This window comes from Oratosquilla oratoria, chromosome 12 (genome assembly GCF_046742065.1).
Source record: "Oratosquilla oratoria isolate Oo_2021 chromosome 12, ASM4674206v1, whole genome shotgun sequence".
Lineage (NCBI taxonomy): Eukaryota > Metazoa > Arthropoda > Malacostraca > Stomatopoda > Squillidae > Oratosquilla > Oratosquilla oratoria.
Window position 1 is genome coordinate 55,605,422 of NC_134788.1, and position 14,181 is coordinate 55,619,602.

Here is a 14,181-nt window from a genome sequence, read left to right on the forward strand (position 1 = left end):
CAGACAGGACGATGCATTTTGACAATTGTGTTCTCTTAAACACATGGAGAGATTTTTTTTTATTATTGACATTGAGCGAAACATTCCGAGTAAATCCTTAAACACATGCAGATTTTTCTTTTTCATACAAGCCCACCGGCTTCGCCTGGGGGCTTGGCCTGCGGCGCTCTTCGCGCCCTGGGGCTTCGCCCCCCTTGGGCTTCGCCCCCTGTTTAACCCCATGTTTTGTTTAGGATATTAAAAGGTTGAATAAGATACATGCTTTTTATTCACTCAACAAACATAAATTACATGCTTTTTATTCACTCGACAAACATGAATTACATTTCTTCTTCGGGGAAGGCGGAGAAACATCAGACCCGCCCGAAGACTGTTGGTTAACCTCTTCTTCCTCATCTTCAGGTTCACGCTTTCTCTTTGGGGGGCTGCTCTCCTCGGAGCTGCTCGCCTCAGAACTCTCTGTATCAGCACTATCGGATTTAACAACCCTGTTCATAATCTTCTCTATTATATTCTTCTCCATATCTTTCAATTTTGTTAACAGATCTTCGATGGTTACTTTATTTTCGGTGACTTCTTCCGTCACTTCATCGGGCTCCCCGTACCAATCCGGCATAATCATCTTGACCCAATCCTCTTCTGAGATCTGGTCGATATCTTCTGGTGTGTTATTTGTCCTTTCAGACTCTTCGGCCTCCTCAGGAATGAGTGAAGCAGCGACAAAGGCCTCTTCTGTGGGTCCTTCCTCTTCCTCTTCTGCCACGTGGGGTTCGAACAATTCCTTATATACCACATTGATAGCGGGGCGGCGTCGAATGTCCCCTCCTTCCTTTCGCCAGCCCGTGTAATACACCAAGGCATCCCAGTTTGTTACCCTAGAACAGGCTACGTACAACTGTCCGTGTGCGAAGCACTGCACAGAATCCAGCAACAATCCACAGCGATCAAAAGTTTGTCCTTGACTCTTATTGATGGTCATAGCGTAACTCAACTTTACCGGGAATTGCTTACGCTTGAAGGGCACGGGCGTGTCCTGGGCCTCCAGAACGATTCTCGGAATCAAGACTTGTTCGCCTCGATAAGAACCCCCTAATATTCTCCCAACGACAACGTGTTTCTTGAGGTTAGTGACCATTAAACGCGTCCCGTTGCATATTCTAGGAGGACAGATGTTCCTCATTACCATCACGACACACCCAATCTTCAACTTGAGATCATGCAGCGGCACAGACGGGCTGGTCATGGAGTTGAACACTGAAGCTTGGATGTCGGTATCCGGATTCAGTGGCGTGTCGACGCTGTAGTATACGACTTCCTTCTCCTCATTCGTATCGTAGATTAGACGGTTGACGCAGTCGACGTCGTCGTTTGTGGGCGAAACTATAGAACGTTTTTCAAAGTAGGAGAGATTCAAATGGTTATTCTCAAGATCGTCGTAAACCTTGAAAACTAACTCCTCTCGCGAATTTGCTTGCACCCCGAAACCTTTCTCGAAGAAGAGCTCGCCGTCATCGAGAGTAACTAGCGACAAAAGTTGCTTCGCAAACTTGTTATTCTTGACATCGTCCTTACTGAGACGAACATTCTCCGTCAGTTCTAGCTTTGTGAGCCCGTCCCACATGTAGCTCGATCTGATACAGTGGGCTAGCTCCTCCGTCCCTCCATTTCTTATGACCGGTAAAATCTGACGAAAGTCTCCCGCGCACACAAAAACTTTCCTTCCCATGAAATCGTTGTTTCCCATAATATCTCGGAGAGTGATATCTACGGCAGTCAGCATGTTCTTGTTGGCCATCACGACTTCGTCCCAGACAATCAATTCGGTCTGGTGAAGAAGCTTCGCCATTTCCGTATTCTTTTTAATGCTGCACGCTCTAGTCTCGTCAAACTCCATCAGTGGTATCTTGAACATGTTATGGGCCGTGCGGCCCCCGCAGAGGACTGTTGCCGCAATACCGGATGAAGCAACCGCTAACGCGATATGCCCCCGGGAACGGACCGTTTCGAGTAACAGATTCAAGATGAAAGACTTGCCAGTCCCTCCGGCAGCGTTGACGAATACTCCGTTGTTCCTGTAACGGTGCCTATTCTCGATTCGATGCAAGACAGTGTCGTAAACTTGACGTTGCTTTTCGTTTAGAAGCTTAACCTTTTCCTCGACAGACTCCTTCAATTTTGTTTTGTTGTAGGCTTTTTCTCTTCTCAGAAGATTAGAGGGACGCGCCCCCCCTCTAGAAGCAGGGAGACCGTACTGGGTGATCGAGCCGCCTCCGCAATTGAGCACGTGTTGCTGAATATCGTCGAGAGCGTCAAGGTATATTTCGTCGTTGTAGTCCGTCAGGTTCGCCATTTTCAAGAAATCGCTGGAAAAGTAGTCTTTTATCTCTTCCCATATCGCAGATTGGTCCTCGAGGTCAGAATAGACCAACATGCTCGCATAGGTTTCTCGTCCTCAGTTAACAGGCCCAACGCCTTTACCGCTTCGCGATTAGTGTCGTACATGACGCCGTCTACTGTTCTGAGATCTTCGTACGATGTGGGGCCCTTTTTATGCGTTAGGAGTAACCTTAGGAAAAAGAGCTCTACTGTTTTCGAAGTTACGGCGCGTATGCGGCCGAGGCTATACGTATTTCAACTACGTTCTTCCCACATGGAATCCTGAATATTATATACGTAGTGAAGAGGTATTTGGTGATAATATAACGTTCTCGCAAACTCGTTTCTCCGGCAAAGCTTGAAAAAAGCAGTTAACTGTGTATCGGCCTTTGCCTTTCTTTCGATTTGAGCAGCCGTCATACGTTCGTTATAGAAGATGGCTTTTTCGCCCTCTAAGTGCAGATCCAGCATAGACACCGGAGGGTAGCACCTGTGAATATCAAACTTGAAAATCTTCCACGCGGCTTCGTTAGAATTGACATACCTCGCCTCTTGATAATTTTTAGCCTCATTGACGACTTTGTTTTCTCCTTCTCCTGTCGTCTTTGTGAATAACACCCTATCCGAACCCTTGTTCACATACTTTGTCACGTAAGCTATGGCCTTTATGGAATTAGAACATTCGACGTTAATGTGCGCATCGTATTTTAGACAGAGAAAGGGGCTATAAGGGACAACCCAAGAGTTATCTATAGTAACAGGCCCGTCCTTCAACATAATTTTAAACGAATTTCCTCCTTCTCCTATAGAACGCCTCACGTATTCGGGGTAACCGTTGTTTCCAAAGAGTAAATTGTCTCTGCACGTCTTTGGGAATCCTTTTCCGCATTGCCCGGGTTTCTTGCTCTTTATCTGGCAACACACCTCTGACTCGTTGTAGCCCTTACAGGGTCCGTGTATCATACACCGAGTTACCGTTTCATAAAGTCTTGGTTCCTTTTCCTTATCGGGTATCTCGGCACTTATGACTTGTTCTACGATATCTGCGGTTACGCGAACGGTCATCCACAGTAGTATGTGAGCGTGCGGGAGACCGCGTTTCTGCCACTCTACACTATAGAGATAAGCCTTAACGGCCCCGAAAGCCTTCTTATGTATGAGATCGTCTATTAGGCTATCCAATTTCAACTTGAAAATCCTGCTCATCAGATCCGGTCTGTCTGCCCCGCTAGCTCCGCCAAATCGGTTCGTCGCCTCTTTCACCTCTGGCCATCTAGGATTCATCGTGAAAGTTATGAAGTAGTCGGGTGCCCCGTAAGCCGTAACGTATGCTAGGGCATCCTGTTGGCGCTCTTTCATGTATCTGGGCCCTCCGACGAACGACGGCGAGAGCACTACACGTTGCCCGACGTCTTCTTTCGCGCTAAAATTCAACAGATCTGCCCTTTCCTTGCGCATACCGGTGTGTTGTTTCTCGAGATAAAACAACCGGCTAGTCTCTATTTTCACGTAGTTATCGACGACAAACTGCTGGAACAGACGACGACATTTCGTGAGATGGTTAAAGACCCCTTCTCTCTCCATGTAAAGGGCCGAATAGTACATTAGCGCAGTCAATCTTTTTGCGGAGCATTTCTTTTCCATACCGAAATTGTATCCCTTATCCCCATTTGGGAACAACAGATCGTAGAAATAGTTTGTGGGTTTAATTATTCGAACAGCGTATTTCGAATTTGGTAAAGGCGACTCTATCCTGACATTCAAGGTATCACTATCCGACCCCATATTCACTATTGCTCCTACTTGACAGGATGCCGTCGGCAAATGGTAGACTCCCTTGTGTTCCCTCGTAGAGACGTTTTTCGCCGTCTTGAGATCGATGACGACATCCGGCAAAGAGTCGTACTGGTCAACGTGAGCCCGGACCAGCTCCGCTGACGTCTGCACCTCTTTGAGAATCTCCCTCAGAGCGGCATTATTGTTAACGAAGTATGCGTATAACGTCTCTATAATCCCTTCGTTCCTTATGTACTGTTCGTCCTCGCGTTTCCTACGCTTAGCCGTCTCAGGGTTCTTGATGTCTTTACCTTTGCAGGTGACGCGTTCACAGCGAAGTTTCAGTTGCTGTTCTTTGTCGTGGTAGAAGTACAGATCCAGGAAACTTGCTGAAGATTTCCAGAACGGTTTCTTCGGCGCTTCATCTTTGAGACTCAACCGTCTGCTCTCGTCTTCACTGACCATCAAGTTGGGTTTCATGTCCCCTATACGGTGGTAAACCTTTCCCTGTATCTTGTAGGAGATAAAAGATTCTGTTTTATCCTCCAAAACTCCCGTAGTCGAAAAGGATGTAAAAGAGAATACGTTATTGAACCCTGCAATATTCTCTAGAAAGTGAGCCGAATCTTTGGAGGAGCCATCATACAGACCTTTAACGGATTCGCCCAGGGGTGATAGTTCATATATCGCTTTAGGTGTTTTTCCTCCGTTACAGCAGATCGTCTTCCGTTCTCTCTTGAAAAGGAGTGCTTGACAGTGCTTACACCTATAGTCGCCCATCTCGCCTATAGAGTGCCGAGGAACATTCGTTCCGCTTGTCTCAGAGATATACCCGCAAAACGTGCTTAACATTCGCTCTTTCATCTCTAGAAAGACAGGTTTACTGCTGCGCTCTTTGCGCGCCTCGCGAATACCCGTTATTCTCTCTAGGGCCCCAGCACGAATCTCTGCGTCCTCGGACGGTCTTGGGAGCATTTCGCGGGAGAAAAAACTATTATCATCAGTAATCTTCTCGCGCAATCTCATTAGTTTTATTTCGTTCTTTACGTCTTTGATCTTCTTATTTTCTCTTGCTTTCTCTTCTTTTCTCCTCTTTCGTTCCCTTTCTTTAATTTTACTGTTTTCGGCCTTCGTTTCTTTGAGAGTCCTCCTCAACTCCGCTAGCGGGGAATCACACAAAAAAGAAGCGGAAGAAGTGGGAGGTCCTTCGATGGCTTGCTCCGATTCTGGTACGGAAACGGCTTCCTCTTCCTTTTTTTTGTTCGGGGACTCGTCTCCGGGCTACTTTTATGGCATAGGCCTTTGCCCTGTTAAGACGGTCCTGGGCCCCCGAAGCCCTACAGAGATAGTGTTTCTGGTAGTCTCTATGATCACACCTACCACCGTTTCTCGTGAAGTTTTTATAGCCAGTAAAGTAATGTTTGATGAAACCTTCTATCCTTTCTTCGGAAATCTCTCCACTGAAGGGCTCCAGGGAATCGAGTAAACCTTCGTCGTAGACGTAATCTTTCTGTTTTTTTAAGAGCTCGTGAAAGGTCAATATCTTTCTCTGGAATATCTTTATCGACTCTTTCACTTGAAATCCTTTCGTGTGGCTGACGTCGTATAGGTCAGGAAACTCATTCTTGTGTTCGCTTTTTAGAGCTTGAGTCCTTTTCGGGTCGTTCTGTAACTCACTCTTCGGTATATTTTTCTGCTTCGTCACCCACGCCCAGAAATGGCGACACCTCTTCACCTTTGAGACGGCTCCGGACATTTCTCTCCCCCACAGGAAAACCTGAACTACGCTTAAAATCGTTTATGCGGTTCATTTCGGGTCGTTGGACAAAGATTCTTCACAAAAACACCTACAGCTCACGGTCGACGGTTGTAACCCTTTTGGCCGTATTTTGAAATTAGTGGCGCGATTAATTTTTTTTTATTTAGATGGAAAAGATGGTGAATTTTGATAGTCGAGTTCATATTAACACTGAACGAAACGTTTTTAGAAAACTATTAAACACGTGTAGAGAAAGACGTTTTGAAAATATATAAAAGACGATTATTTTTGACAATTGTGTTTATATAACCACTGAGCGAAACATTCTGAGAAGATCCTTATAAACGTGTTTTTTTTTTGTTTTGTTTTTTACAGACAGGACGATGAATTTTGACAATTGTGTTCTCTTAAACACGTGGAGAGATCTTTTAAATTAACATATCAACAATGAGCGAAAGATTCTGAGAAAATCCTTAAACATGTGTAGAGAATCTTTTTTAATATAGACAAGACGATGAATTTTGACAATTGTGGTTATATTACCACTGAACGAAACATTCTGAGAAAACTCTTAAACACGTGGAGAGATTTTCTTAAATATAGAAAATACGATGAATTTTGACAAGTGTTCACATTAATATTGCACGAAATATTGAGAAAATCCTTAAACACGCATAGAAAAATATGAAATATACGATGAATTTTGACAATTGTGTTCACTGAGCGAAACATTCTGAGAAAATCCTTAAGCACGTGTAGAGGAGTTTTAAAAATAAAGACGATTCATTATGACATTTTTTTCATATTTAAACTGAGCGAAACATTGAGAAAATCCCTCAACACATGCAGACATATGTTTTAGAAATACAGAAAAGACCATGAATTTTGACAATTAAACACATGCAGAGATTTTTTGATATAGAAAAGGCGATGAATTTTGATATTTGAGTTCATATAAACACTGAGCGAAACATTCTGAGAAAATCCTTCAGCACGTGTAAAGAAAAAGTTTTGAAAATAAAGAATAGACGAATAATTTTGACATTTTTGTTCGTATTAAAACTGAGCGAAACAATTTGAGAAAATCCCTCAACACATGCAGACATGTGTTTTAGAAATACAGAAAAGACGATGAATTTTGACAATTGTGTTCACATTAACACTGAACGAAGCATTGAGAAAATCCTTAAACACATGTAGAGCTTTTTTAATATAGAAAAGACGATGAATTTTGATATTTGTGTTCAGATTAACACTGAACGAAAAATTCTGAGAAAACTACTAAATACGTGTTTTTTTTTAAATATATATCAACACTGAGCGAAACATTCTGAGAAAATCCTTAAACTACCGTCGATTTCAGTCTTCACACTAGGGAAAATACCGTCAATTTCCTCCTTCACACCAGGCAAAGCTGCCGTCGATTTCCATGCGCACACTAGGCAACTGTGTTTATATTAACACTGAGCGAAACATTCTGAGAAAATCCTTAAACACGTGTAGAATTTTTTAAATATAAATAAGACGATTGATTTTGACAATTGTGGTTATATTAACACTGAACGAAACATTCTGAGAAAACTCTTAAACACGTGATCTTTTTTAATATAGAAAATACGATGAATTTTGACAATTGTGTTCACATTAACACTGAACGAAACATTGAGAAAACCCCTAAATACGTATAGAAAAAATAGATATAGAAAAGACGATGAATTTTGACAATTGTGTTCAGATTAACACTGAGCGAAACATTGAGAAAATCCTTAAGCACGTGTAGAGAAAATGTTTTAAAAAAGAAGATTCATTTTGACATTTTTGTTCATATTGAAACTGAGCGAAACAGTCTGAGAAAATCCCTCAACACATGTAGAGACAAATGTTTTAGAAATACAGAAAAGACGATGAATTTTGACATTTGTTGGTGGACGAAGAGTGCGTCAGGTGAGGCCGCTGCCGCAGACCCAGTCTACCAGATGCTACTAGCGAAGGTGGTCATCGTTGGCGACTGGCACCCGAATAAATCACGAGAAGTGGCTTGCCTTCGCCCCTTCTGTGGGGTTAGGGAGAGGCAGGGTGGCCGTCGCGACTGATACACGTTCGACCAGGGAGGGATGCATCCGCCTCGTCATTCCCGATGCTCTCCGCCAACGAGCAGCAGCAGCAGCAGCAGCTAACCTGCACGCGGGCCACCAGGGCGTCGACTCCATGATCCGCAGGGCCGGGCCAGGCCAGGCAGGTGGTCTACTGGCCAGGGATAGAGGGCGACCTCCGCTCCGGCGGCATCACAGGCGGTCTTGTCAGAGGAGTGCGAGGTCCACGGCCCGTCCTTACCGGCTGAAACATACATCGTAACCTCCCCCCCCCCCTGAATACCCGTTTCAATGTACATTAGCAGACATGTTCCAGCACCAGGGACACATGTACATGGCTGGCTGGAACTGGCCCACTTTCCCAATGGCACCTCATCCCACCGGATCAAGACGTAATTGCGGAGGAGGCACTTTACCCGCTGAGGAGCCCTACATAATAACTATTTTCCCTTCTTTCAGTAAGTCGGTGCATTCTTTGCGTCCTCCAACATTTTTGGATGATCAGTTTGTCCAAAACTGTGTTTGGGGGTGGGTACGTACATATATAACTACAAATTGTCTACTTTTCACGTCACTGTTTTCAACTTCTAGCATAATCAATTCCACATTACTTATTTCTTCTGTTGTCTTAGTCACATTTAAGCCTGTCTTTGTCAAAATCATTACTCATCCCCCCTGTTCTACCTTCTATTTTTCATCCAATGGTTGTATAGACCTTGTCCTACAGTGTTAGGTGGGGGTAGAGGACTTTTCGATTCCGTCTCCACAATTCCCATTTAATTCGTTTTCTCCTGAAATCATGCCGTCTATGTTGGTATAGGTTATTTTTCACTTTTTCTTCTTTTTTTGCCTATTACGTTTCCTTTATATATATATTTTCAGCCTCAGGTCCAGCACTCGGAAAAAATAATTATTTTCAGTCTCCGTTTTCTTTTTTCTTTTTCTAAGTGCATTTTCTTTCTCTTTTTTCTTATCGCTTTTTTATCCATACTTTTATAATTTTCACTAATTGCCAGCTTTGCTGTTTTTGATAGTGCTGCTATCATTTGAGACCTTGGTTTGATTTTAGTAACCTATATTGTTTTTCTTTAGAGTATTGTCCCATTCTATGTACTTCTTCAACATCCTTGTCCATATTCTGTCCCTCCTCTTGCATCTTTCAGAATTGTTTCTGTATTTTCTTTCATCTTTTTCTCTTTGGTATCTTGTATGTTTTTCTTTAATACCATAAACTACAATGCACTCTTTTTTATCCGTTGTCTGACAATTTTCTTTTTCCTTTCTCACTTCTGACCATGTTTAATTCTTTTTTCAGACCATCAACCTCCTTGTTTGTGTCGTCGTTAGATTATTTCTTTGCACATTGCCCTGTACTCAATTTTCAAATCTATGAATTCATCCAACAAATCGTTTATTTACCTAATTCTTAAGATATTTTTGTACCTATGTTCTCTATCCAACTCCAAACCTCTACCTAAATTTCCACTTTCTCACCCTGAAAATACGTAATCATCCAACCTTTGACTCGTTTTATGGGTTTCGTTCATGCAGGATCATTTACAAAGGATTACAAAGGCGGAGCATGCCGACAGGAGACCTTTTGGTCCATAACTAGGTCGGATGCGAAAAAATATATATTATAAAAAAAATAAAATAAAAACTATAATAAATACAATATAGAATACATATAGTTCAATGATAAACAAGCAGATAAATAGTAAATAATAAACTGACAATAAAATAATATCAAATAAATGGCAGTCATTACAGCATCTTGCTTAAATGTTTATATAAACGAATCTTAAAGCTTCGAACTGAACTACATTGCCCTGCCTCAGCAGGAAGTTTATTCCATTCACTAACTACATGGTTGGCAAAGCTGTTTCTACCCACTTCCAAATTAAACCTAGTTCCTGACAGTTTGAGACCATTATTTCTTGTCAGATTCTCATTCAGTGTAAGAATTTTGTCACTTTTGATGTTGTCTACCCACAAGGGGGTACGACACCTTAAATCTGGGGAGACGAGACATGATGATAGCCAGTGCATGGTACTGTATACTTACAATGAGAAAGCAAAGCAAAGTTTGTATCACTAATCCTTTTTATACGTTTGCATTGCATTTGTATTGGATAGGGGTACAAGGAATTTTTCAGAGATATCAAGGGGTACTACACTGACAAATCTTTGGACTACCTAATAAAATTACCAACTCTCCAAGTAATTGCTGGCAGCACATGCCTGATGTGGATCAAGTTTTGTTTCTTGTATGCAAATACAGTTGTTGGAGGAAATTAAGTTTGGGACGAGTCCTCGGCAGTTCCACTGTAGGCCAGGTGGTTTATAGTGCAATACCAGACTGAAAACTTGTCTCGTAATGCACACAGGGACGATAACATTTGACCATTTTTATTTTCATCGTTTTTATTGATAATACAATTCTTTAGATAAAAACACCTCTAATTTAATACAATCCTGTACAATCTTGTTCCATTCACAAGACCTGTAGATGCACTTGCAAGCCACTTTAGTGTCCTTTGCGAGACATTGACATCACCTCCAGGTAAGTGCCATCCTCCTGGGCATGATGAACACATCTCGCCTCCTGCCAGCCAGCCAGCCAGCTAGGGTGGGTGGGTGGGCCCCCATGAGTACTGGCAGCACACTATTGCAGAAGCTACATTTAGGTGCTGCACAACTGGGGCAAGGAGATTATGCCAGTTGATTAAAACATTAAAAAAGTATATCAAGTTTGTGCTGTCACAAAAGGCGGCCCCTTGCCACTCACTTGCCATCCTAAGGTCGCAATCCAGTCTTTCCAGAGTTACTCGCCACCTCTGGCATCTTTTTTTTTTTTTTTTTTTTTTTTTAACAACTCTGGGCAATCCTATCCAGCCAAGGGGAATACAGACCTCGGGAAGAGTCTCGCCAGTTCAACTTGTTGCTTTCAATCTGCTCAAACCGTGTCCTTCCCAAAGAAACCAATTGTTAGTTTACTCCACCACCTTCAAAGGATGGATGAACCTCAAGGAGAAACCTTGAACCCGACTGAAATCCGACTGCCTGCTGCTCTCCAACTGCCATGGATGGTAACAGGATGCAAGAGAATGTTGGAGTGCAGCAAAAAACCAATGGTCCAAAGTGATTTGGTTTAACGTCACAAACTCCTGATCTCCTTATGTAATACTATTTAAAGTACAGAACAGAATAGAGTATGCCTTTACCATTAACTTGCTATGCCAAACAGCCTCAAACAACCTCCACTCCTGACTTCTAACCTAAGCAATAGTGCCCTACACGGCTCACCCAGTGAGCATCCCAGGATCAAAAGTAAATGATTGACGTCAGATAGTTTGTCTGCTATTTTCTCAACTGATGTATGGCAGACAAACTATCTGACATCATTTACTTTTGATCCTGGGATGCTCACTGGGTGAGCCGTGTAGGGCACTATTGCTTAGGTTAGAAGTCAGGAGTGGAGGTTGTTTGAGGCTGTTTGGCATAGCAAGTTAATGGTAAAGGCATACTCTATATTTCCTCTCGCTTGTCTGAATCAATTTGTATCATATCTAGCAAACTGTGAAATGTGCTGTGCAAAAGGAGAATGCAGGTAGGGGGTGTAGGTAGGTAGGTAGGTGTGTTTGTGTGTCCACACAAGTAAAGCAGGGAGGATTGGCCATCTATGCCCTATAATGGTCGTCCTGCTGTGCTGCCATGGTTCTAAAAACTTGCACACTTCTTCCTGCACTTGAAGCATCAATGGAGACAATTCCAGCTGGGGGTAATAATAATGACACAAGGTGCACTACGCATATCCTATACCATTACAGGTCATGATGATGATGATATGGTTTAATGTCACAAACTGGCCCCCCACTCTATTGGGAGGGGGGCTAGGATGGTGCCCCTCACAGAGGGCTTTATAGTGTGGAATTTAATGAACCAGTGGCAGGGTTCAAACCACCATCCCATTGACTGTCTGTTGCTGCAAGTAACAAGGCCTTAATCCACTCAGCCAGCTAGCTAGCTTCTATTACAAGTGGCACTTGGAATATCCTTTTACTCTATCCACAGCCAAACTATCTTACTCAGCCAAAAGCAACCCAACTTTCCTTTAGTAACAGAATAAAAACAATGTTTGGATATATACATAAACGTACATATATGTAATTAAACCACACACAAATTTTGTAAAACTACATCCTATGCGATCTACCTTCCAAGAACAGAAACCACATCACATTCCCAATTCAGGACCCACCCACCCACACCCATCCTCTACGATTCCCACAGAGACATGAAATAAGCATGAAATTGATATATTCTCAATATACATTGTATCTACAAAGGCAGTGGGTACAGGACCAAAGAGGAGGCAGTTAAAAAACTTAACTTGGCGCAAAAGGCCACCCAGTTCTGTGTGGCCAGAAATAGTAATGGTACATAGAAGGGCTAGATGGTGACAACACCTCAGTCTGGCCAGGTGAACTATGTCCTCCTCTAGGGGATGGATGATGTGAGGATTTAGAGGGATGGTTTATCCCTGTGAGCAGCTTAAGCCTACTGTAATCTTCAGTGCCATTCCCATATTTTCTTTTGACATTTTCACAAGGAACCCTTTTTTTTTTTTTTTTTTTTTTACCGCAGATTTCATTCTGGGTAATGCTGCCACAAAATTCTAGATAGCTTGCTCTAACCAGAACCTCAAAAATTCAGAAACCTTCTAAAATCCAGAAAATCCGGTTGCCAGGACTCTCTAATATTCTGATATTATTTCTAGAACAAAAACACCTCCAAGTCAACATGCACTCTGTCAAACAGGTCTTTGGTTGTGTCGTCTTTGACTTGACCATCCCTCTGATTATCAAGGTGTCTGTCTCTTCCATCAGGTGGTTTTCATTTTGAACATCCAATTCCAAATTTTAGATGCAGAACAGCAGAGAACTACCTCTATTCAGCCAAGGGATGGCTTCATCCAAATAAGGTCTACTGACTGTGTGGAGAACATGCTGCAAGCCCATCAAGTTGAAGACCCTAATTCTGCCCGAGCACCAAGTCTCATTTTGAAAAAGTCCCACAGAGAACATTCTATGGTTACCATCATGCACATCCAGATCTCCAAAAGATGATACACACATCTGGGTATCTACTTGAGTCTTTGTAACAGCTGGCGTGTCCAACACAACTGCACTGGTTGCTCATACAGAACATCCAATACACAAAACAGCACTCTCCATGAGCTGTGCTGCCTTGCAATGAAGTATGTCATCTTGTGCTTCTGGCATATGCCATTATAAGATACAAAAAGGTATCCAAATCATTCTTACATATTGCCTTGGCCTCTGACACTAGTCTGCCTGGATACACATTTTCTCTGTTAATTCCCACATGCTGATGGGTCACTTTTTACTCTATTCCTCCATACATCATCTTAAACCATGACAATAACAATCATATAAATTATTTCATAAGAATAATAATTATAATTAAATAAACCATCTATTGCATTCTTTCCACCTATTCATCTCTCACTAGATTTCACAAATATATATCATCATCAATCTCTTTCATCAATGATTATTATTTTTCATCATTTTTGTTGTCACTTGGGAACGATGTTTACCTTTCAGATATATCAACTCAAATAATAATGTGACCATTTTTTTCTTCTCCGTAGACCCCATTCTTTGACCTAAACATTCATACATAAAAGCATATTACATAATATATATACATCTATGTGGTGTATATGTATAAATAAAGCAATGTGGGGGGCCAATGACTGGTATCTGTATGCAGTGGTCCTGCATGGGACGAGACAGACAGACACCCATGTTTGTTTGGCGCTTGTCCTCACCTGCATTTCCATCTGGAGTCTTCAGAACCGACCCAGGACCTCTCTCTCTCTCTTTCTGTCCATTTCAACTGCATATCCTTCATATCTTTTGATTTACAGAGAGCTATGAATCAGTGGATGCCTCCTCCTTCCTCATATTAATGCAAGACAGACATTACATACACATACCAAAGGCTTTTTTCCCCCTTACAAGGGAGGTAGCCAAAAAACAAAGGCATAAAATCCACTACCACACATTCCATCCCCACATACTCCACTCCCATTCATCCCTCCTCTCTCCCTCTCATCTTGACAGGCATTGCTCCAGTATTTCTTTTCAA

At 42.3% G+C, this 14,181-nt stretch overlaps 2 protein-coding genes across 2 annotated transcripts; both read right to left on the reverse strand.

Annotated features, from left to right (window-relative positions):
- Positions 1-298: 298 nt before the first annotated feature.
- LOC143030408 (ATP-dependent DNA helicase Pif1-like) lies at positions 299-2,350 on the reverse strand. The gene has a single exon (XM_076193556.1). It carries the CDS (start codon positions 2,348-2,350, stop codon positions 299-301), a length of 2,052 nt encoding a protein of 683 aa, XP_076049671.1.
- Positions 2,351-2,631: 281 nt separating this feature from the next.
- On the reverse strand, positions 2,632-5,127 carry LOC143030409 (uncharacterized). Its single transcript, XM_076193557.1, has one exon. It carries the CDS (start codon positions 5,125-5,127, stop codon positions 2,632-2,634), a length of 2,496 nt encoding a protein of 831 aa, XP_076049672.1.
- Between the last annotated feature and the right edge of the window lie 9,054 nt (positions 5,128-14,181).

Excerpts from the sequence above, each read along its gene's own strand:
- LOC143030409 (XM_076193557.1), bottom strand. The coding sequence starts at position 5,127 with ATGCTCCCAAGACCGTCCGAGGACGCAGAGATTCGTGCTGGGGCCCTA.
- LOC143030408 (XM_076193556.1), bottom strand. The coding sequence starts at position 2,350 with ATGGCGAACCTGACGGACTACAACGACGAAATATACCTTGACGCTCTC.